Raw genomic sequence first — 23,376 nt, forward strand, 5'->3', positions numbered from 1 at the left:
TGTCTCGGGAATGGGGGGCATGGGGATGTTGCCAAACGTTGGCAGCGTTCCGTTCTGGGGGCAGCTAAACGGTCGAGGAAAATTTTCAAGCAATACCCTTGCTTGGACTTTGCCGTGACTATTATCAATATTGAAATGTTGAATAATCTACTTTTTCGTGTGTGGTATCGGCTTCGGCAGATAACACCAACCTGGGCCTTGAAAATTCTCAACATCGCCCGGCGCAACTCATCCAATAATGATTTCTTATTTGCAAGAGTTGCATTATTTTTCAGAGGGTCAAACGTCTCGAAGAAGTTGTACTGTTTTTTGTCCATATTGTTGTACATGATTGACAAACCCGTTTGTAAAACACAACAATCCATCTCTTAACGAATGATTTAAGAGAAGCACAGCATTTATTCGTACGATTTTTAACGCTCATGTGAGCGACTTCGCGGTTTCAAGTTCCTTCCAATGTGCCTGGGTAGTTTACCCAGTTGAAATGCATCATTTCCCCTGGTTTTTACGACTTCCTCGCAAAGCCTGAAAACATGGATGACAAAATTTAGTCATTCTTTTCTATGATAGCTTTGATAATTTATTCGAACAATTGATTCCGCATTCCTACCACGGATTTAAAGTTGCTTTTTTGAGTTATTATATTTTTCTTACCTTTGAAGACTTCTCGGAGTAAAATTGAAAAAGAATAATTCATTCGTGTGACGCTAAATGAAAAAGATACACTCTGGTGTTTTATCAATCCACGAAACTTCACTAATCTACTCTTATTGTCAGTTACATTGAATCGACGGAATCTGTTTACCATCTTTGGTTAAAGAAAAAGCTTTTTGTACGAAGGAATTTTAATCAATTGTCACACGGAAGGATCTTGCTATACACTTTCATGAATTTATTTTGAAGAGAAGTGTTGAACTTACAGTATTTGGCCCAAAAAACTGACCGGCACTTCCACCAAATATCGCGATTTCTCCTTCGTTTTCCGTTCGACATGCAGCATGCCATAGCCTTGTTTTGGGCGGTCTGGAAAAGAGGAAAACCTAAATATTTCATTTGAAAGAAGTACAAGTGTAAATTGCTTTGTTTGAGCGATGTTATTCAGTAAAAGAACATATGGTAGAAACTGTTCCTTAGCTGAATCGAGAACGGTGATTGGGAGACGAAAAATAGATGCAAAGACGAAATGTAAGACTAAGTTTCGCTTGTAGTGAAATGCTATGGTGTATGTGGCCGCATGTATGAACTTGCACAGTGCAAGTGGAACGCAGAAAAACCAATAAGTATGTGCAGGGAATTTTATGATACATTAGTGCATGGCCTTGTTTCAAGATTTTTTCATCATACGTACTATCCTCTTACCCAGGTTTCCGTGGACGGTGTACGCGGTAAGACCTGGGTAGGAAATGCGAAAATGTGTGCAAATGCGCACACAATGCAACATGCACAGTCATCCTCAATTGGACCATGCATCCTCAACGAGAATCGAATTGGATAGGAAACAGCGGACGTGACGACTCAGTTTTGCATTATTTAATATTCCAATAGTTTTCTCTCTACAATATCGGATCAACAAAAGCTTCTTATTTCACAATAAATATTCTATTTACAATTCTATTCAATCGAACTGTCTTTTTACACGATAATATAAATATACACAACAATCAACCCACCCGGAGTATAAGTTTAACCATAATTTAACGCAAGTGTACACAGTTTGTATTTTTAATCACACATCAGTCAATCAGGGAGCGTTGCACAGCGAGACATCATCCAATCAGATCAAGCTATTATATTGGCCAGCACTTCGACACGACCCGCCTCCATTGTATTGTCGCTTCCGCAACTTGATCTCGGATTTTTCCCGTCGTCGGAATTTTCCCAACAAACGCTTCACGTGAACAATGCCGGACCAAAACAAACGAAGAAAGGTTCAAATGTTCAATACCAACAGGAATGAATCATAAATCTTGCATCCATCTGTATGGCGGTGCGCCCAAAATCATAAATCTTGCATCCATCTGTATGGCGGTGCGCCCAAAATGACAACGATCCATCACAGAACTGCTCTCGTGTCCTAGCGATGCTTCATTGCTTAAATTAGTGCTCAAGAGCTTGTCAATGTTCCGAAAAAACTTCGTATGTCCTTAATGAACGGCATTTAACAATACCCTCAAAATATACAGATAGACAGACCCTAGACATGCAAGTTTCAGACCCGTCTAAAAATCCTAGAAACCGCTGTAAGTTCATAATTGTCGAAAACCAATTAGAATCTAAGTTCTCAGGATCCAATAAGACTGCTTGGCGGTTTCCATACAGAGGTTACTTTATGTCTGTACATTTAAAGTGTTTTAAAAATCCCTGGACAAATGCCCTAGATAAAACGTTAAAATCTTTTCAAAACATTGACAGCTGCCTTTCAAATGCATGTTGAAATTAGTGTTTATCTCGAGCGAGTTCCGTGGATCAATATACCGCTGCATATTGATTATGTGGCATCGTCCGCGATTTAATCAAATCCTTTGCCCGCTTGTTGTCCTTTTCCACAGTTTTCAACATATGTAGACTGCTAGAAACTGCCATTGACACTACAGCTCCAACAGACACCACACCAACGAGTAAGGCAGCAATAAAAACCATCTTGTTTTATCGTCTTTCGTTTTTAAAATTCCAATAACAATATTATTTGCCTTTGTAATAATCACGTCGTCACACTTGTTGTAGAAATCCTTACAAAAGCTCCTAACTCTGCAACAACAGTGTCCGCAAATGATGCAACGCGAATCCGTTGGGTCTTTTGTAAACACAGGAACACCGGTAATAATGGCATAATATATTTCCGTAACGTGGTGATTATGCATGAATACATAATCTCGCTAAATACCGCGTCGTGATTGGTCGTACGTACAGGAAGGCCACTTCACTTCATAGGTATGCATGAATCATACGATCTCATGCTCTTTATCATAATAGTTTGTCCACGTGCGGGAATTTTCCCAACAAGTATGCGTTGAATGTAAAATACCTGCCGTTTCCCAGTAAAAAATTATTTCAGTTGTGATGTACGAACGCCGCAAGGAGTCGACGTGCACGAAGCCCTGGGCATTGGAGTAATGAAAACAGCAAAATGAAACATGTCTACTTTCTTAGAACGTTTTAGGGACGCGCGAATGTGTTTCAAGCTTGCTAATTTGATACATTTTTTCTCAGAATGTTTAAGCGTGGCATCAGAGTTCTGTCTTTTAACGGTGCTGCATGATAATAATTTACTGGAATCGGTCGTTATGAAATGCTGGAGTTATAAGCATAGACTGGTGAATTTCAGCTCGTCTATCAATTAAAAACTTATATTAAAACCAGATTTCGGAAAGTGCAATCAAAAAGTCTATTTTTGCTAGATTGATTATTGCTGACAACCGTTCCCACTTTGCACTTGTGATGCACACGAATTGCGCAACACAACTGTATATAAAAAAGCATACTTGACTTTGACCCAGCTTTATATCAATCTTTCAATTATTTTTATCTTCAATTCATGCCAGCACATCGGGTGGTTTAAACCACAGTTAAACTTTGGCAGATTGTGAGAATAGCTTTTCTGTCAGCTGCCAAATATGCTATCTATCATATTCTTGGAATGACTCTGTCAGACCACGGTCAGACAATGAATGTCGTATTCACATATTGCACCATACTTATCATATACAAGCGAGCAAACAATTTCGTTCACTGCAACCACTGCAGGAGTTTGTGATGTTAAGCCCGCCGCATACGTGAGCTAGCTGAGGTAAAGACCACGCGTGGCTGTTTAGTGTTAGCTCAGCAAGTTACTCTCGTGTGCGGATAGTTTTTCGTGAGGAATTCGCCTCAAGAGGCAAGTTCCTCACGTGTGTGGATGGTTTTCAGGCTGAGCTAACTGCCTCGCGAGGTCGGCTTTATGCGCATAGCAATGTCAGCATGAAAACGTTCGCTGAGTTTTTAATTTCAATTCGGCTTCGTGGCGGACAATGGCCCGTTTGTTATTTAAACAGCATGCAACTGATTATTAAGGAAGGGATCTTCTTTCGATATCTAGATCCGTATAGGCAATAAGGTAAAAATAATAAACGCAGCTTTTGCAGAATTTTCCTCATTGACATTGTATGTAAATCAGTCTTCAAACAAAGGTGTCGTATAACATCGGAGTAGCGAACAAATTTCCCCTTTCTCGGTATTATTTTATCGTTTTTGATCATTTTATAACACCCTTTTCTTTGCCGCTTTTTGTTAATACACAAGGTTAAAGATTGATGATAACCTTTGCCTGATGCCCTGATCTGGTTTCGAGGGTGACCCTAAGGATAAAGATATACTTATCCCAATCTTACATTTTCGGATGACATAAGTCATAACAACCGAGGTCCAATTGTTTGACAATCACTTGGCAGTGTTTAGCAGACCTGAATGTCAAGATATTTCTCTTAAACCATTTTGGCAGATTTTAACTTAAATTAATGGACTGCAAACAAACATGAGAGCCGGTGTTCAGCGGAGTGTGGATTAAATTGTACGAAGAAGTCTGAAGATGAGAGGGACTTAAATGTGGACTAAATCCACCGACCTTGGCCCTGCCTGGCACCACACTTAAAGTATTAAACAAAATACACCTCACTGGTGATATAAAAACATCAGGTATAAAAATAATAAATATCAAAACTACTAATAGCTTTCAGAAAAATGTAAATTATGATAATTATCCCGAATAGCTAATCATTTTGCGGTTCATCGCGCATCGCACAAAGACAGTCTTTCGATCTATTTACCAACACCGAGATAATTTATTCGACGCTTATTAGCTAGCAGTCGCAACAGCCATCAAGCGAAACAACAAAATCAGCAGATTAGGAAACCCTGATCATCAAACTTGCATCATAAAGGCTTCAAAATGGTCGTCACGGTCGCTGTAATTGCTGTTACCTGTGTTCTTGCTGCCGGTGTTATCGGAGTAGCGATATCAAGCATCGTTGCAATGTTCAGAATGTCGAAAGAGGAAAACGGAGGAAACCTTCAGGAGTCTTCGACGTTTGGGCGCTCTTCTATTTACGCGTATTATCCTGTGGTATACTAAATGGCGTCGAGAATTGGACTATTTTCTGGTGACATGTTTGGGAGGTTTACTTAAACATTACTTTGAGCATCTTATAGTATGAACTGCAGTGTTTTGAATTATAATCCTCACGTTGTTGTGTTGTTTCATTGTACATATATTATTAGAAATCGCCTGGGAAACTGTGTTGTAAAAATGGGTGTGCGTTGGGTTTTAGAGAACACTTGTATTACGTACAGGTAACTTGTAGTCATGTAGAGAACATTTTGTAACATTGTGAGATTCGTTTTGCGAAATGTAAGCTCATTACGACAAATCAACAACATAATATGTATTATTATGAATATTTATATTACATCATAAGATAGTGCACTGTTATTTCGAAAGCAATATAAAATAATGTAAATTATCCTGCTGATCGAAGCAGTTTTTTAGAAGGTACTTTTAACGTCAGGTCATTTCTTTCATAATGTTGTATTTTCCCTGTGTAATTAAGTCATACCACCGTGTAAAAAAAGCTTATAAAAAATTTATTGCAATATTGTATTGTGCGTTTTGTTTCTGCGTCATGCAACGCGAGAGGCTAAGTCATTGTTTTCATCAAAAGGGATTTAGAGCTGTCGCGTGAACTACAGTCAGAACAAGTCAGTGCACATAGCCATTTAGAATGTGTAATTTTAGATATTTCGCGCAAGTAAACAACGAGCTGATTTTTGTGGTTTCGAGTTACAATTTACCCGAGAGAAAACACGCTGTTGAATGTATTTGAGGTTTTGTAAACCAAGTTCTTATGAATGAACCGAAGCAGTTTGTATATGTTACATACTGCTGCTAGGATTATATTCAACTGTACAATCTTCGTTTGCTCTGGTGAATTGATGGTGCTATTCTAAGTTACGAAGCAGACAAGCTGAAAAGTTAGCTTCCCATCCGGGTCAGGCTAATTCTATCAACTTGCACGGTGGGTAACTCAGAGTAACCAAGTATCATGTTATTAATGTTTCCTCAGTCAACTTTTCAAAGTCTTCCGGCGCGCTTCGGAACATAAGCTAAAACTTATGAAACAGCTCCTTAAAAGTGACATTGACCTATGACCAAAATTGCAATGACCCCGTCTTTGCATTGAATGATCAGAAACCACTTTTGGCTTTATTGTGATTCCGTAGACATAAAAAAACAGACAGAAGTTTCCCCACATGGTCATTCAGATATGATCTAGATTAGGAATTTTGCCTTTGTCTATGTCAACTGGTCCAATATTTGCAACAATAATATTTAAAACCCATTGCCATTGGCATTGCGGATGCATTTGGAAGGTGATCATAAGTGGTTGCAAGCCCCGGTTCATAGTGTGAAAGAACCACTCTCAAATCTCGATTTCATAGAATATTCATGATCGACGCTGTCTAAAAACTTTCTTTTATGTAATATGCACAAAAGCATTTTTTTCCTCACACAAGTGACTAAGTTCTTCATCTCGTTTTCTAACTGACTTTGACGCCAGACTTTGCAAATGTGTAATTAATATTCTATTTGAACTTCTTTCGATGATAGCAAACTTTTCTTAACCCTTCAAATATTTGCCGTAATGCAAATCAACTACATCAACCAATAGTATGTAGCCTACCTTATTTTTGTAAACGCGTCAATCTCAATCCATTCCAAACGGTTGACATCTAGCAACCACGCATCCTCTATAAAGAAATAAGTTCGATATTTTAAACAAGTCAGTATCAGAAAACATAAAAAAAGTATGATGGCACTTCGTGTCATCCGGGAGAAATTCCGGATAATTGTTAGGATATGAATATCGCGATAGGCCGCCCAAATTTGCGTGATAATTTGAACGCGAGAAATTTTTCGGCGTTTTATGTACCTAATTCTCTGTTAAATGCATCAAAACCTCCGTGAAGCAGAATATGTTCTGGACCGCATGTGACAAACACGTGCCATGACCGACCACATGGTTGAGGACCGCTGACCTGCAGACTAACGAATGAGGAATAATATAGTTGAAAATGTGAACATGATTTATTGTAAACATTTGCAGATGCGAAAATCTTAATTCATCAAACTTAGGCCAGAATCAACTTATTAGCTATGCATATTTCAACTCCATTTAGTAACTAGACGGGATCATACTGTAGGTAACAGTTGACTTCTGAAATACTATGAAAACTAATGAACACGCTGTTCAACAGTTTGATGCAGAAGATCCCAGAACTTGGAAGACAATATGTTTATGTGGTAATGTGTCTCGTAACCTGTCTTGTCCGCCATCGTGCTGTAGTTAGTCGTATTGTACAGATGTTTGTTAATTTTTTTTTCTAAGGGTCGCTGTAACTGGCTGTAAAAGCTGTAGCGATACCCGGCCATGTCAGTATATCATTAATTGTATATATTTGTTAAGTGTAATTGTATTTGAATAATTGGCAAAGCCTAATAAATAAATAAATAAATAAATAAATAATCAATGTTTATACAAGAAAGTAAATTTGAAGAAATAGTTGAAGAACTTGTGTTGGTAATATTATGCTTTTATTCCCATACCGTCCTGACCAGGTTAGGTTGTCCAAATCTAAGCAATACAGGTCGTTATCACGGCATACCTTGAGAAAATGATAGGACGTAAGGGTCGCCCTCGTTCATAAGGTGGGGGTACACCCCCCCTCAATGACATTACATCACACACAGACCAGAACCCTTAGAATTCCAGTTACGGTAGGATATCCATCAGACCTGGTAATAATGTACAGTACAGTACAAAGCTGATCTGAGGACAAAAATTAACCTAAAGCAAAATTTTAGACAGAACTGAAAACGAGCCTCATGACGTCATCATCACAGATCAGCTGGACGCTAAGAGGTAACTGGAGTACTCACCGAATGTCGTCCACCAAACAGATAACCTTTTTTTCCAATTCTTGTCATGCCGTGAGCGGCTCTTGGCTGAGGTGGGTCGCCCTGAAGCGCGGGAGTAAAGTTTGTGATAAGAAAGTTCTGTCAGTGGAAAGTTGTTAAAATCTGTTCATTTCATCTGGTACTCAAAAAGATCATTTACACCCCTACTTATAGAAATCCTTTTTGTACTAATCAAGTAGAAAGTTCGTTTTTAATGATTAAAAAAATTTAAGGTAAAACACTGAAAATCAAACTCTATATTCGAGTCAATCGAGTGGAAACTTCGCCAGACCCATGAAGCTGCTATGGCTAGCCTATGAAGTGATTGAAAGATTTCAAAAAGTGCACGTGCGTGTGAGTTTTTAGAGTAAAGGCGTTTTAGTTTATTGCACGTAATCTCAAGGACAAGGTAGAACCGTAAAACAAATTCATTCCAAGTAATTTTCTATAGGGTTCAGTTGTCCGAAGCGCTATATAATGCACCGTGATTGTGGTTTTTTGTGGATAACTATATCCATCTTTCGTATACAACCGGCCCCAGGCGTTGTTTCTGCATTATTTACTTCTAATTCTCGTGACTCAAGCGGTTCGTTTGTAAAATGAGGTTTTTATTCTTTTCATATCAATGATATACATATATTGAACAAATCTCACTTTAACTTTTGGGTATTTCCATTCTAACACGTCATCTGCTTGTAAATGAAGAACAGCCACTTGCCCATTCCATCCTCTCATATGCTTTTGAGAATTAAAAAACAGCGAATGATGACATCAATATTGCATTCAAATAATGGAACACTGCAGTCTCAGATGCAAATATATGCACCCTTAATAGTGAGTATAGCATGCTATTACCTCGTGGTAGGTAAAGGGGCCATAATATGCTTTGTCTGGCGACCGACCATATCCTCCGAAATAGATTATCCTAGATGAAAAATTTGATCCTATGTGACATTACATTTTGAGTCAACCAAATTAAGTTCATTCCCCGTAGGAATTGTTTTGTATAAATACCTGTCGTCTATAACCCATGAGCCAAACTTGTCTCGGGGAAGTGGTGCATTGCCTAAAACAGAGTCCGACTGATTTTTCCATTTGTATGTGACCAGATCCAAGGAATACAGCTTAAAATAGGATTAAAATAGTCATATTATTTCAAAGATAATTTTGAGTGAAAGAGCAGGTGTAGAATCCTACTGTAGAGTAAAAATGAATAGTAATTGGGCCTTGTACAATGTCCAAAATCGTGAAACATATGTCATTCTCTTGTCTAGTACCTGTGAGACTATAACCCTTACTTTTTCAGAGTGTCCAAAATCTAGACAATGTCCGCCGAAAATAAACAAAGTCTGTCCAACCCTTGATGCACATGCTCCACTCAAATTTACAGGAATTTCACCAGTACAATGAACATGTTTCCTGAAGAAGTGATTTTGTTGATTAATGTCCTTGTAGTTGAAACAACCAGGTTATAATATACACTGGTTATATGAACTCTGTAGGGTCTGTTTAATATTGTATAATGTATTTTTAATGTACCCAGATGTATTCTACCCTATTTATGACTATAGCATTGGCAGCCATAATGCAACTAATCTAATAGGCTATCGTGGTGTGAGATATGAGTGGTGTTCCAACCAGGAAGAAGAGTTCACATGATATATCCACAAAGAACGACTTGGAAGGTATCTGCAACCATCATCATCCTAGTGTAAGAGGAAAGTGTTACGCTTCATGACAGTGCTATGTCACCCTCAGTTCTATAAACATTTCGAATGAAACAACATGGAACAACAAGTAAAAACTAAATACCCGATCTTATAGCAAATATAAACAACTAGAAGTTATACGACTTACAGTATATCCACCCCAAACGTAAACGTTTCCTCTAAACTCAAAACATATATGTCCACATCTTGCATCTGGTTTTTCAGATTCAATATCGGGAATGTAAAGTGACATACTACATATGAATATTTGGATGTTCACATAATACTTCGGACACTTGTTTGTTTGTAAACAAATATTGGTTTTCGAATTGCGACATTATTTACCCATTAACTACCCTAATCCTATCCCGCATGCATCCCCAAATATCCTCTAGAATAGAATGTAATCAGAATAGATCGCTCGTCGCTCGATGTGATTGGTTAATTTTCCACCAATCGTATTGCTATCCTGGGTGCGGCAGTTTAAATTTTACAACTCAAATCGAAGAGGCAAACAATCATAACTAAAGTATAATTTCAATATATGAAAATATTGTGATTTTTTTACTTCGTTTCTCAATTGGTGATCAAGATGCGTAAAAAAGATTCTCAAGAAAAGAATATCCAAGTGGTGTTGAGATGCCGGTAAAGATTTGTTCAAACTGATCGCCAATACATATCTTCGAATAATGTATACATGTTGTAGGAATTTTGAATTTTTTCCTATTGCACGTTACTATACAATGATCAGTGTCTATCATTGTTTATAATGTCATTTTACAATTTAGCTTGGGTATTGATATACTTAATTGTACAATAGTTACAGTCTTGTAGATCTATCGAATTGCGAATGCTGAATTGTTTTAATTCGAAGATTCCTTTTTAAAACGTGTTGTTTATAAATTATAATATAAAATTCAGGGTCAATTGTTTGAATCCTGTAAATAACAATCATTTGTGTGTAAGCTGAATATATAGGTTAATTTTTATACACTCATCATCAACAAAGCATGGAATTTAAGTTCAAGAGTCTTTCACTTTTATCTACCGATTACCGACTTCAACTTCCATTTTCTTAGACCAAGGAATGCTCAGGAGATCAAAGATGGCTCACCATCAGTTATACAGTATTTACCTAACAAGAAAGAAGTATCTGTGAAGCATGATGTAGCAGACAAATCATGCATTACCAAAACATTTGGATTTGACAGAGTGTTTGATCCAAATTCCACCCAGCTGGATGTTTATCGATATGTTGTATGTCCCCTTTTGGAGGAAGTTCTCTTGGGATACAATTGTACTGTTTTTGCGTAAGTACATTTGTGGACGTGGTTTTGACCTGTCTCATATAAGCCAGAGTCCAGATTTTTCAGTTATTGCTTGAAAAGAGAATGATTTCATGCAAAAAAAGGATTTTATGACCATAATATAATATATTTAAAATGATAGTATATTTCAAAATCCAATTTGATTCATTGATATAGTAGCTCTCGAGATCCAAATGCTTTGCATGGTATATTATATTCATATTAATATATCAAAATCAATATTATTGTAGCAATTAATTTGCATCTTTACTGTAGTTATGGTCAAACGGGAACAGGAAAAACATTCACAATGGAGGGAGAAAAAAGTTCCGAAGGTGGATCATGGGATACAGTATGGAAAATTACTCCACTTTAATTTTGATTTTTTGCATAAATGCAATTACGTAGCAACTTATTCTTTCCTATTTTTTCTAGGAACCACAAGCTGGTATCATTCCTCGTGCAATGCAACAGCTGTTTGAGAGATTGGAGGCCATGCCAGTAAGTTCATCAAGTTCAAGTGCTCAGTTTTGCTATATATGAATTTTATCTATGATAATTTTGCTCTGTATAAAGCCACAGCTTCCTCATCTTGTCCAATATGTTATTCCAGTTAAATTTGTTTATTTACATTCAATTCTAGGATTGTGAATATTCTGTAAGAGTCTCATTCTTGGAAATCTACAATGAAGATCTTTTTGATCTTTTGGGTTCTACTCTGGATAGTCAAAAGCTCCGAATTTTTGAAGACTCAGCAAGAAAGGTTTGTTGTACTGAGTAAAATAGCAATATCAAGTTTGGATTAATTAAGACTTAATGTTTTCCAATTAAATATCTAGACTTCGATCTAATCGTTTACTATATATGCATCGATCGTAATCCAGGCCAGGTTCTCCCTACTTTTAATACAATCCAAATCTTTGACATTCTAGGGCTCAGTTTTCGTGCAAGGCTTGGAAGAGACTATAGTGCGTGATAAAGACGAAGTGTATGATATTTTGGAGAGGGGACGAGCAAAAAGGCAGACTGCGGCTACTCTGATGAACGCGCATTCCAGGTACATTAGAATTAACAGTACAGTGTCAGCGTTCATGACAGGTACCATAGCAGGTACACGTCAGCTATATATACGCTCAGTGGTCGATCTGTACACCTCGAAACTCGCAGTTCTTTATTTAAAATATCAGTAATAATTTATATAATATTAATAATTAGTATGAATTCTGCCTAAATGTCCTTACCAATTCCATTTATCACATCAGTCCTGATCCAAAAAGTCCGTTGTCATCGAATTTTTGCTAGTTTGGCGGCACGTTTTGGAGAGGGGGGGGGGGGGTCACACGCCGTAATTGTTTGCCATTGCCTTAAGTACATTGTAACATCTTACCCCTGCATCTTACTCTCCATATAGTCGCTCTCATTCGCTGTTCTCTGTCACGGTACACATCAAAGAGAGTTCTGTGACGGGCGAGGAGATGTTGAAAACTGGAAAATTAAACTTGGTCGATCTAGCTGGTAGTGAGAACGTTGGCAGGTCTGGTGCGGTCGATAAACGCCTTAGAGAAGCTGGAACCATAAACCAAAGCTTATTGACTTTGGGCAGAGTAATCACAGCCCTTGTTGAACGAGCTCCGCATGTACCCTACAGGTAAATCACTTGCCACTGCTTGTCTGCAACTCGGTGACCCGGAATTCACCCTAAATCTTGGCTAATTGTTTTATTTTCCCCATGGTTTTAGAGAGAGCAAGCTCACGAGATTGTTACAAGACTCCCTTGGCGGCCGCACAAAAACATCGATCATTGCAACAATATCTCCAGCCTCGTGCAACGTCGAGGTTCGTGCGGGATTTTCTTGACTAACTTAATTCCTTCAGTACATTGCTATATGCACCATATCCATAAAATGCCATCTCACTATATGCCCTATCATATCATATTTTTTTCGAATGCACTCTGCATCGCTGCTGCGCCTTCAGTTACTGACTTGAAGCCATAGGCCTAGCAATAGTTTTTATATATCCGTAGTTTGGGAAATCGCTGGTCAACTTCTTATCGTTTTCATTGTTTTTTTTTCAAAGGAAACTCTTAGTACGCTGGACTATGCTCATCGGGCGAAAAACATCCTCAACCGGCCAGAAATCAACCAGAAGCTTACGAAGAAGGCTCTTATAAAGGTATTAAGAAATATTAATGTTGCTGCGTCCATGGTATATATAACCATCCCGAGTAGCGATAATATAATGCAACTTCACATATTGTAATCGTATTTGCGTAATTGCCATTGGTCAAGTTATTTTCAATTTCCGATAGGGCAAGTATCCAAATGCTTGATTTTTTTATCAATTAGGCAGAACTTTCAAAAATGATAAAATTACTGAGATAATGAAACTGTGAACAGTTTAATGGTAGAACGGTTTAAAAAACTTCTTTAAAAATAGTCAGGAAGCTCCCCGTCTTCAGAAGAGTAACGTCTATATTTGTCTTAAACTTACGACACTATACACCACGTCTACGAATAATTTTCTCCATCAGGAATACACCGAGGAGATTGACAAATTGAAAAAGGACTTGTTGGCAGCCAGAGAAAAGAACGGCATCTATTTAGCAGTAGAAAACTACAAGTAAGTTGAGTTGGGCAAATTCAAAGACAAGCTATAAACCATTGGCAGCCCAAATTTGCGTGAGAATTTTAACGCGAGAATTTTTTCAGCAAAATTATCACGCAAATTTGGGCTGCCAATGGCTAAACGTTTATACAATCACACAAAAATCTTGATTTCGCAACACTGCATTGATGTGGAATTGTCAACTTGTGTAGCGATATGCAAAACAAATTGAAATCGCAAGCTGAGTCGCTGGGCGACACTCATGACAAGCTGACTCATTTGGAAACGGAGTTTGCGAAGATCTCCGAGCTGTTCCGAGGCGCGAGCGAGGAACTTTCCGGCACGAAGGACGTGCTCGAAAAGACGGGCGAAGAATTGCTAAGCACGAGAACGAATCTGAAGAAAGCGATCGAGGATCGAGATGGACTTAGTTTTGTTCTTCACGAGTACGGTCAAACGGAAGAACGATTGTTCGCCAGATCGTCGGAGTTACTCGGTGTCGTCACGAATATTTCCGGGGATATCCACAAGTGAGTCTATATCTTTAAACGAATAATGACGTCAGGCGCGGAAAGCCTGATGTTACACGAAATTTGATTTACTCGTTGGTTTTGCGAAGCCAGTCAAACTTCATGTAACATCAGGTTTTCTGCGTTTGACGTCATTGTAAGAAAGAAAGGTCTGTTGGACTGTATCGTTAACAAAACTGTCGAAATCAACTTTTTTTTTCAATACTTTTTAGATTGCACAATACTTTGGAAAGAAAAGTTGAAGTGGAAAAGAACAACGTCCATCAGAAAGAAGCTTATCGCGTGCAATTTTCGGATTCTTTGAGAGATTTGCAAAAAATTGTGTCGAATTACTGCGAGAATGAAATGGGCAAATCGAGGGAGACCCTGAAGTGGTTGGACGAGGAAACGACGAAGAAAAATGAATTGGTGTTGCGACAGCGTGCATTTCTTGACGACATGCTATTGCGCAAACAGCGACTTATTTCAAGGATTATTGATACAGAAAATGTAAGAATAATCTGCGCCAAATTTCAACCTCGTAGACTGATACACGTGTAAGACGTGTCGAGCCGACACAGCTCTGGTAGTTCACTTTGACTCAACCCCCACCAGCTTGTAGCTACGTGTGATACAGCTCCTTTGGCAAACAAGTCGGTAGTTTATGTGCACTGCTTACTTGGTAAAAAACCTTCTTTAATTCTGTGTTTATGCTTTAGGCACACGTTCAAAATTTAATGGAATGGAAAGAAAGCTTATCACAGGCAGTCGTATCAAAAAAGGCAAGTAGTGTGTTTCGCTTAGTTTATACTGCATTTTGTTTCTTCCAAACTTCATTTCATATTATGGGTAGGAATGTGGAATGCGAATTAACTAATATGGCAGCTTATATTCATGACCATGCAATTGACCATTTTGCAATCTTACATTCTTTCACTTTCCATGGATATCATTAACATGGAATCCTTTTCAAATTTTGTTTTTGTTTTGTCCTCTCCAGGACGAGGTCGTGGAGTTGTTCCAGCTTCTCATTTCGGACGAGTGGAACGAGGCAGTCAATTGTGTCAAGGATACGTTTAATACCAAGCAGATATTGGATGATATCAAGGCTTTCACAGCCCAACAGGTACCTACGCCATTATACGAAATTTATCATCAACTAGCTGATGATCTATTCGTTGTCAAATCTCTTTCCGACGGTTCTTCGATGTGTTTATAGGCCGTTGTGAATTGTGTAAAATATGTGTCGTTTAAAACAGTTTAACATCTCGCCTCGCAGAACGCTGAACGTGAAAAGAAAACCGCTGAATTATTGGAGCAAAGTCGAGCTATAACCAAAGCAATTGAAGAGAAACTGGATAAGCTCGTCAGTCAACAGGTAATTTTTCCAGGATCATAGCTTAGCTGGCGTAGTTTGTCCATTGCTTAATTTGATTTAATTTATTTAAGGCTCAAGTTAAGGAGAAAATGTCCGAGAAAGAAGGAAAAGCTAGATGTGAAATGGAGCAGCGTACTTTGGTGCGTGTGATTTTGCAAATGTTTAAGTCATTTATGCATGGTTTACCCCAACTCCCACCCCCCTCCTCTTTTCCCTGGTATCCCCCCCCCCTGACAGTTCTGATTTTGTAGAAAATTCAAGAAAAATTGGCGCAATTGTCGTTGACAATTAAACAGCAAAGTGAAGCATTTCAATCTTATTGGAAAGAGGTGTGTTTTACTGTTGTGCATTTCTTAAAACTTTTTCACTTCGCTTCCTTGTTTGTTTACATTCTTTGTTGTTTTGTTTACTCTTCTTGTTAATTTACATTTGTACGAGTTTTTTTACTTTTTAATACCTCGATATTGTATAAAACTACTACACAGACTATTATTAATGTGATTTCAGGAGGAGGAAACCTTCACAGAGATAAACACCGCTACGTCTAATGCGACAATGGAATGCAAAAGGTATAAAATCTCTTCATTTCTTTCTCATATTTTGCACTTTTCTTCACAACGTTTTTTACACGTTTTCAGACTGTTACAATCCCGAACAGACCTGGATGAAACGTTCACGGAAAATACGTCTTTACACTGTCAGAGAACATCAAATGGCATTCATGAAAGAGTCCAGAATGTAAGAATTGAGAAAATACAAATCACAACATAGCCGTTATGTATATCTTACGTTCAATTGCTGGTCAAAGCAAGTTTTCATTGGAATGTTTCATTATGAAAAAACAATGCATAAAGCCGTTAAATGAATCCCTACTGGTTCTATATTTTCTAATCGAAAAACTTGTTACTGGTTCGTGTACCCAATTGCCATGATGTGGTTTTAATAATTTTTTTCTGCAGATATCACAAAGATTAGAAAAAAGTGAAGCACTTTTCCCGCATATCGAAAAAACGTCTGCATTTGCCGAAACAAAAGGCGTCCAGGTGGGCGATTAAGGTCGAGATCTTGTCGACCAGCAGTCACTCTTATTGAATATACGATGAATTAACTCTCATTGTGTGATTGTGTAATCGTTTCCCTTCTTAATCTTACCATTTATTCATTCTCAGACCGCGATAGAATGGCAACAATCGGTTGAAAACTCGTTGAACAACGGAATAACTTCCATCTCACAAAATCTAACTGCTCAGGAAGAACACGCGCAAGTAAGCTTAGGTTCGGTGACCTTCGTACATGTGTACGAAGCAAAAATTTTATGCGTCTTTATACTAACTAACATGCAAATTTCATCATTTTCCTTTATCTTAGAAATACACGAGGGAGTTCAGGTCTGATTGCGAGATTCTTTGCAGTAGCTTGGACAACCACAAGGAACACCTCAGCAGTATGGTTGCATGCTGTCAGGAGTCGACAAACGCTACAATGAAGGGTCTCGACGCGTTAACGTCGGCGCATTCAACCAAAAGCAGCAACATTGACGAAGGAATGGAGACGTTTGTTAACGTTAATTTACACGAAGATGTTCCATCAGGTACTTTATGTTATCCTTAATGTCAGAATTTGATACCATGCCTCAACCTCGCCCAGGAATTGTGTCTAATCATAATCCTGAATCTTAATCTTATCTTTTTCTAATCTTAATCTTATCCTTAATCTTAATCTAGGAACGACACCCGTGCGACGTCAGTACAGATATCCAACCCATTTACCGAGAACAGAGAATCAGACGAAACTGTTGGAAATCTTTAAGGAGACTTACGAAGTACCAACCACCCCACAGCTCGATTCCCGGACCCGGAAGGTATCGTGTTAAGCCGTGATTTTGTCGACGATTTTCTCTTTCTAACGTATGTGATAATATTCGATATGTTCGTCATTGTGAGAAAGGCTTCCTGCTCTTCCTGCATGATTGACCATTCTGCCGTGTTTAAATTCATAGTTTAGCCAACAACGCGAATATATTTTCGCGCGAAAACCGAAATTCGACGAAGTGTGTTGGGCGTTGAAGAAAGTCGTTGCAAAGAGCATCTTCGTTAGCCAATCGAATTGCCGAATTTTGTGTTCACGCGAGCAATATCGCCCGCCCCAGAGATAAGGAGCTTTACTGCAAGATAAAAGGAAATAAGATACGATGAAACGAAAGCTCTTTCGAGTTTCCACCCACATCATGCATACATGAATGTAGTCCAACCTGAAGGGCCGTTTTTCACTGTCGTGTTTCTTTTACGTAGGTGTACACACTTAAAAGTTTAAAATAATTTCAACGATACTCCAACGAATCATTTCAATGATATTAACGATTGAATAGATGCATAAGGTTGGATTCTGATGATGATTTGGCGTGTTTTTAAAAACCAGACAGTGGAAAGCAGCCCTAATCCGTTGCGAAAATAATCAAAATATCAACGCTTTTGTCCGTCAGTCGACGGGGATCAAGTGATATGTGAAAGAAACGCCTCCTCATGCGAATATGTCTATGTCAAATCAAACATTAATATTGCTAGCTTATTTTAATCAACACCGAGTACATTGAATAATTGCGAAAAAAATATTTGCAAGTTACGTAACTTGGCAAACGTTCATGATGAAAGGAGCCAGGTACTCGAATCCAGTTCTGTCCTACGCATTATTTGCAATCGCGTAAATCTCTGTATTCATTGTAGTAGTTATAATGATGCACTGATCTGACAGCATACACTGGATATTGCTCTTGAAAAATGAAACCAGAATTAATGAACCTCCTGACATCCAATAGCCAATTGCAAAGAATGAATACATCACACTTATCAAAGTCCAGAAATGGGTCTTTCGGGGTCATTTGTGTATTTTTATGGTTAGAGCTTTCGATTGTATTTTAAACTTTTTCGCACTTTTTAAGATGGACAGAAAAGCAACGTTAGAAAAACTGCCAATTGATGAAGTGTTCGTAGAGGAAAAAGATATGGTAGCAAATTCATCATGTATCTCCTCCTATAATGGTGATGAAACCAAAGAAAACGTTACAATTGTTCAGGTATATATTTTGAATAATACAGAGGTCTCCTATTCCAATCATTAGTTCCACTTTCTTGACGAAAATTTTCACACCAAAGGTGATTTAGAGGTGACTGTCTCGTTGTGGAATGTCGACAGTTCATTGTTTGACAATCCTTTTCAGTTATTTTGTTCAGAAAGAATCCAAACAAAAAATATTTTCTGCTTTTTTTAAAGGGAAGCAAGCTGGCAACCGAAGGAATGATTGGAAATGAACGTTCTCCGCTGACATTGCGTGTTCATAACAGCTCGTCAGCGGTCATTAAAAGAAGCAAACTACCTCGTTCCAAGAATACCTCAAAATCCCAGTAGAACACGTTAATAATTACTTTTCTATGTTGATATATCGTTCTGATATATGTAGATACCTACCTATATGATGAAGTGTTGCACCTCGGGTTTCACAATTCAGCTACTTCATAATATTCATAGTCAGTTTTTGCGTCCGCTGTCCATAAGGACTGCGGAACGCTTAGTCATCACGCAGAGGCTAGACGGGGTTTATGGCAAATTATAAATGCAAAATATCTGAGCATGCGCGAAACGGATGGGGGAACCGCAGGCGCCCTAAAAACGTCATATGCTCACGTGATGACCGCAATTTCCGGTACGATCTGATCTGCTAATTTTGTCGACAAGTTCTGAGCAAACTGCCAAAGACAAGTTCGCAAAATTCGATTTGATTTGGCCGTTTTTTGCTGGTAAACGTCGCCCTACTTCATCTCATTCAAGGTACGCTAACCAGTTTCACCTTAGGCTTAGCTGTATTTATCTATAAATGTGTTGACCTTGAGGGCCGAGGCTTGTCTCAAAGTCGACGAGGTGACATGCAGTTTGTTAAGCACGCTTTTTGTTTTGTCTTTTAGTGCGATTCTCGTCGAGTCATCGCAGCAACAAACTCACTGGGGCCTTGTGTCTGCACTGACTCGTTTGTCAGGCAATTGCGTGTTGTATCGCAATCGAAAAATCTATAAACTAAACGGGGCCTTGTGTCTGCACTGACTCGTTTGTCAGGCAATTGCGTGTTGTATCGCAATCGAAAAAGCCATAAACTGGGACCTTGTGTCCGCAAAAAAATTGCTAAAAACTTGCTAAAAACTTGCTAAAAACTTGCTAAAAACTTGCTACAAAATTGCCAAAAAGTATACAAAAATATTCATCTGAAACTGGATAACAAATCAAACAAAAGACAGTCTGCACAAAACTACTGACAGTCACGTGACATCATACTAGACATGGGAGTGTCAATTGAACAATATCGAGCAAGAGTTGGTTCTCATGCAAACTTTGTGAGACAAAGAGAAGTGTCCAGACGTCTGACAGGTACTTTCTGGAACACAATGTTGATGATGTTTTATTTAAATGTATTTTACTTCCCAACATTAAAGCAAATAAATGAACAATACAGTAGATCAAATGAACCAGTAATTTGGTTTATCAAAATGGTCTGTTATCACCAAGTGTATGTGCCTGGTTTACTAAGATTGTCAAATGATGTGGAAACAAACCCAGGACCTACAGTATATGACATTGTTGATGCAACAAAAACTGTGTGTGCTGATTTTAGCCAAGGTTGTGAAGTCAGATTTGGACAAAATGCAGGAAAGCAATGTGTTGCTATGTCCTTGACTGCAATAATCTTCAGCCAAATACAAGATGTTACAACCTGGGATACAGAATTATTAAACACAATTTTAATTAATGGCAATGACCTTTATACATGTATATCCAATTCAGTGAATAAAGACTTGTTGCTATTGACTGATGTGCCTGAAATGGTTTCTGTTAATGACATAATCTATAATTTACAATACAGTGAGTCATATGCTGGTGATGTATTCATGGCATGCAATAGTCGACCATATTTCACACTTCTAAGTGCATTAAATAACATATTCCTATTTTCTGAGCTAACATACAGTTTTGCCCTGCTTACTATTGGTTGCAATACTGTGGCAATATTGAAAGTTGCAGATGGGTCTTTTAGAATCTTTGATTCTCATGCTAGAAATTTGTTTGGTGTTCCTAATGAATTTGGAAAATGTATTTTAATCACAATTAACAATATTCAAGATCTAGTTGTATATTTTCAGACTCTTTCACCTGGAGGTGTTACACCATTTGAGGTCAAAGGTGTTCAGTTTACTTCAATGTGCTCACTTCATAGTGAACATGTAAGAAGGGGAAACCCCGGGTTAAACAACCCTGCAACAAATGATGAAATGTCAAAAAAACAAAAGTATGCTAAACATAAACAAGTAGGTGAAAGTAGTGAGGCAAGAGAAAAAAGGTTATCAAGCCAAAGGGCATATAATAAACGTAAAAGAGAAAATGAAACAAATGAACAGAGAGAGAAAAGATTAGCGGCAAAAAAAATGTACAGGGAATATAAACAGAAGAATGAAACTGTAGAAGAAAGAGAGAACAGGCTTGGAGCAAGAAGACAGTATCAAAAATGTAAAAAGAACAATGAAACTGTTGAACAAAGAGAGACTAGGCTTGCAGCACAGAGAGAACAACGAAGGAAACAGAAGCAGAAAAATAGGCGAAATAATAAAAAATGTCATCATGTTGACATTAGTGATTTGATAACACAATTCCACAAAACTGTGTCAGAAGGGCCATTATATATTTGTACATGTTGTGATCAATCATGGTACAAGCACAGTGTTCAACGTGCAAATAACCTGCGACTGAACAATATCAACATGTCTAATCATTTACAAGGAAAGTTAAGTGTTAATGGTGAAGAATGGATTTGTAGATCATGTAATGACTATCTACGTAGAAATAAAGTACCTCCATGCGCAGTGTCAAATGGGATGAAATTTCCTGCCATACCTGAGTTTTTTGATCTAAATGAATTAGAATGTAGACTTGTGGCTCCAAGGTTGGCATTTCAAAAAATTATGCAAGCACCAAGAGGTAAACAATTCAAGATTAATGGTAATGTGGTGAATGTGCCAGCTGATGTGACAAATACTGTCAATATGTTGCCTAGGTTACCTCATGACACAGGTACAATTAAAATTAATTTGAAAAGGCGTTTACAATACAAAAGTTCAGCATTATCTTTAAATGTGAGACCGCAAAAAGTTTTACAGGCAGCTGCGTGGCTTGCAAACAACAGCACCCTGTATAAGGAACAAGGCATAACTTTAGATTCTAATTGGGCAAAGCACTATGCAGATAGTCTACAAAATACTTGTCCAAGTGATGGCAGCCACAATACACAAGATAGTGACACTAATAAAACAAACAATGATAATTGGACTGAGGGAGAAGCAGAAATACCTGCTGGAGTAACTGATAGTATGCTTACTGCCACAGATTTTCTTAGTGACCATGAAAGGGAAGGTATTTATAGTATTGCACCTGGGGAAGGCAACAGACCAATGAGCATATTTAGAGACCAATATTGTGAAGAACTGGCATATCCTGGTATTTTCCTAGGCCAAAAACGACCAAGCGATAAAGACAGATTAGTCAGTGCATATTACAGTGAAATATGTAAATCTGAATTAAGACGGTCAGACCGCAGGGCTGCTATGTGTGTAGAAAATATATTCTTTAAAACCAAAAAGCTCCAAATGAAAATTCTGTTAGGAAAATCCCAAATTGCATTGAGAAAATGTAAATCTGGCAATCAAGCCATAACAGCAGGTCAATTGAAGCAAAGAGGAAGCCTAGAGAACCTTATCCACCATGATGAAGGTTACAAATTTTTGAGAGGATTACGAGGTTCACCACCCTATTTTGAAAAAGCAAAAAAAGATTTATTTGCAATGATTCGCCAACTGGGTCCCGCAACATTGTTTTGTAGCTTCTCGTCTGCTGAAACTAAGTGGAACCATTTATTAAGAATACTTGGCAAACTGGTTGACCACAAAAACTACAGTGATGATGAACTTGACAATTTAGAGTGGAATGATAAATGCAGGTTAATTCAAAGTGACCCTGTAACATGTGCTAGACACTTTGACTTCCAATTTAATACATTCTTAAGACAATTTCTGATTAGCAGCACTGCACCTTTAGGAAAAATCAAAGATTGGTTTTATAGAGTTGAATATCAACAACGGGGGTCACCTCATACATATGTTGATATGGCTTGAAAATGCACCAGTGTTTGGAGTCAGTGAGGATAAGGATGTAGCTGCATTTATCGACCAAATTATCACATGCCGGAAACCTGATTATGACCCAGGACTGCTTGATTTAGTTAATCGACAGATGCATAGACACTCCCATACATGTAAGAAGAATAACAAAAATGTTTGTAGATTTAATTATCCTCAGCCACCTATGAGGTCAACTTCAATATTACACCCACTTGAAGACACATTTTCTGAAAATCACAAAAAATCTCTTAAGCAACAATGGAAGGATATTACGACAAAACTCAATGATTTGAAAGATGGACAAGATGTGACATTTGAGGAGTTTCTCCAAGAATTGAGTATCACAGAAGAAAATTACCTTTTGGCTTTACGTTCATCGCTGAATTGTCCCACAATATTTTTAAAAAGAGAACCAAATGAACTAAGGGTTAAATAATTACCCAGCATGCCTTAAAGCATGGAGAGCCAATATGGACATCCAGTTTGTCCTTGATGTATATGCTTGTGCCATGTATATTGTGTCCTACATTTCTAAAGCACAGAAAGGTATGAGTGAGTTATTGCGCAAAGCATGTGAAGAAGCAAGAGAAGGCAATGCTAGTATAAAGCAACAAGTACGAGACATTGGTAACAAATTCCTTAACAGTGTTGAGATCAGTGCTCAA

The 23,376-nt window shown here is 38.0% G+C and overlaps 2 protein-coding genes across 3 annotated transcripts; one reads left to right on the forward strand and one right to left on the reverse strand.

The window, feature by feature from the left end:
• Positions 1–107: 107 nt before the first annotated feature.
• Positions 108–10,238, reverse strand: LOC114515734 (kelch domain-containing protein 2-like). Its single transcript, XM_028535019.1, has 13 exons — positions 9,845–10,238; positions 9,626–9,693; positions 9,286–9,406; positions 9,002–9,111; positions 8,843–8,912; positions 8,642–8,725; positions 7,970–8,050; positions 7,637–7,695; positions 6,963–7,075; positions 6,714–6,780; positions 921–1,023; positions 655–707; positions 108–525 (listed from the first exon to the last, which is right to left on the reverse strand). The coding sequence occupies exons 1-13, from the start codon at positions 9,947–9,949 to the stop codon at positions 414–416; spliced, it is 1,146 nt and encodes a 381-aa protein (XP_028390820.1). The 5' UTR covers positions 9,950–10,238; the 3' UTR covers positions 108–413.
• LOC114515729 (kinesin-like protein KIF11-A) lies at positions 9,635–19,031 on the forward strand. Of its 2 annotated transcripts, XM_028535012.1 has the most exons (26): positions 9,635–9,672; positions 10,289–10,341; positions 10,776–11,006; positions 11,280–11,355; positions 11,439–11,504; positions 11,647–11,766; positions 11,936–12,060; positions 12,415–12,651; positions 12,743–12,839; positions 13,083–13,178; positions 13,537–13,625; positions 13,823–14,140; positions 14,353–14,629; positions 14,839–14,901; positions 15,120–15,245; positions 15,399–15,497; positions 15,569–15,637; positions 15,749–15,826; positions 16,005–16,066; positions 16,136–16,235; positions 16,457–16,540; positions 16,667–16,762; positions 16,866–17,088; positions 17,222–17,358; positions 18,436–18,570; positions 18,768–19,031. In XM_028535012.1, exons 1-26 carry the CDS (start codon positions 9,643–9,645, stop codon positions 18,900–18,902), a joined length of 3,222 nt encoding a protein of 1,073 aa, XP_028390813.1. In that variant the 5' UTR covers positions 9,635–9,642; the 3' UTR covers positions 18,903–19,031. The 2 variants fall into 2 exon arrangements, with proteins under 2 accessions (XP_028390813.1, XP_028390814.1); XM_028535013.1 differs by lacking the exon at positions 9,635–9,672 and having other exon boundaries at positions 10,262–10,341.
• The last annotated feature ends 4,345 nt before the right edge of the window (positions 19,032–23,376 follow it).

Source organism: Dendronephthya gigantea, unplaced genomic scaffold (genome assembly GCF_004324835.1).
Source record: "Dendronephthya gigantea isolate DGI-Jeju-01 unplaced genomic scaffold, DenGig_1.0 000005F, whole genome shotgun sequence".
NCBI lineage: Eukaryota > Metazoa > Cnidaria > Anthozoa > Malacalcyonacea > Nephtheidae > Dendronephthya > Dendronephthya gigantea.

Excerpts from the sequence above, each read along its gene's own strand:
- LOC114515734 (XM_028535019.1), bottom strand. The coding sequence starts at position 9,949 with ATGTCACTTTACATTCCCGATATTGAATCTGAAAAACCAGATGCAAGA. Across the intron at positions 7,696-7,969 it reads TGTTTGGTGGACGACATTCG|GTATGCCGTGATAACGACCT; the intron begins GTGAGTACTCCA and ends CATTTTCTCAAG. Across the intron at positions 7,076-7,636 it reads AACCTAACCTGGTCAGGACG|TCTGCAGGTCAGCGGTCCTC; the intron begins GTATGGGAATAA and ends CTCATTCGTTAG.
- LOC114515729 (XM_028535012.1), top strand. The coding sequence starts at position 9,643 with ATGATATATCCACAAAGAACGACTTGGAAG. Across the intron at positions 11,767-11,935 it reads TTGAAGACTCAGCAAGAAAG|GGCTCAGTTTTCGTGCAAGG; the intron begins GTTTGTTGTACT and ends TTGACATTCTAG. Across the intron at positions 13,179-13,536 it reads CGAAGAAGGCTCTTATAAAG|GAATACACCGAGGAGATTGA; the intron begins GTATTAAGAAAT and ends TTTCTCCATCAG.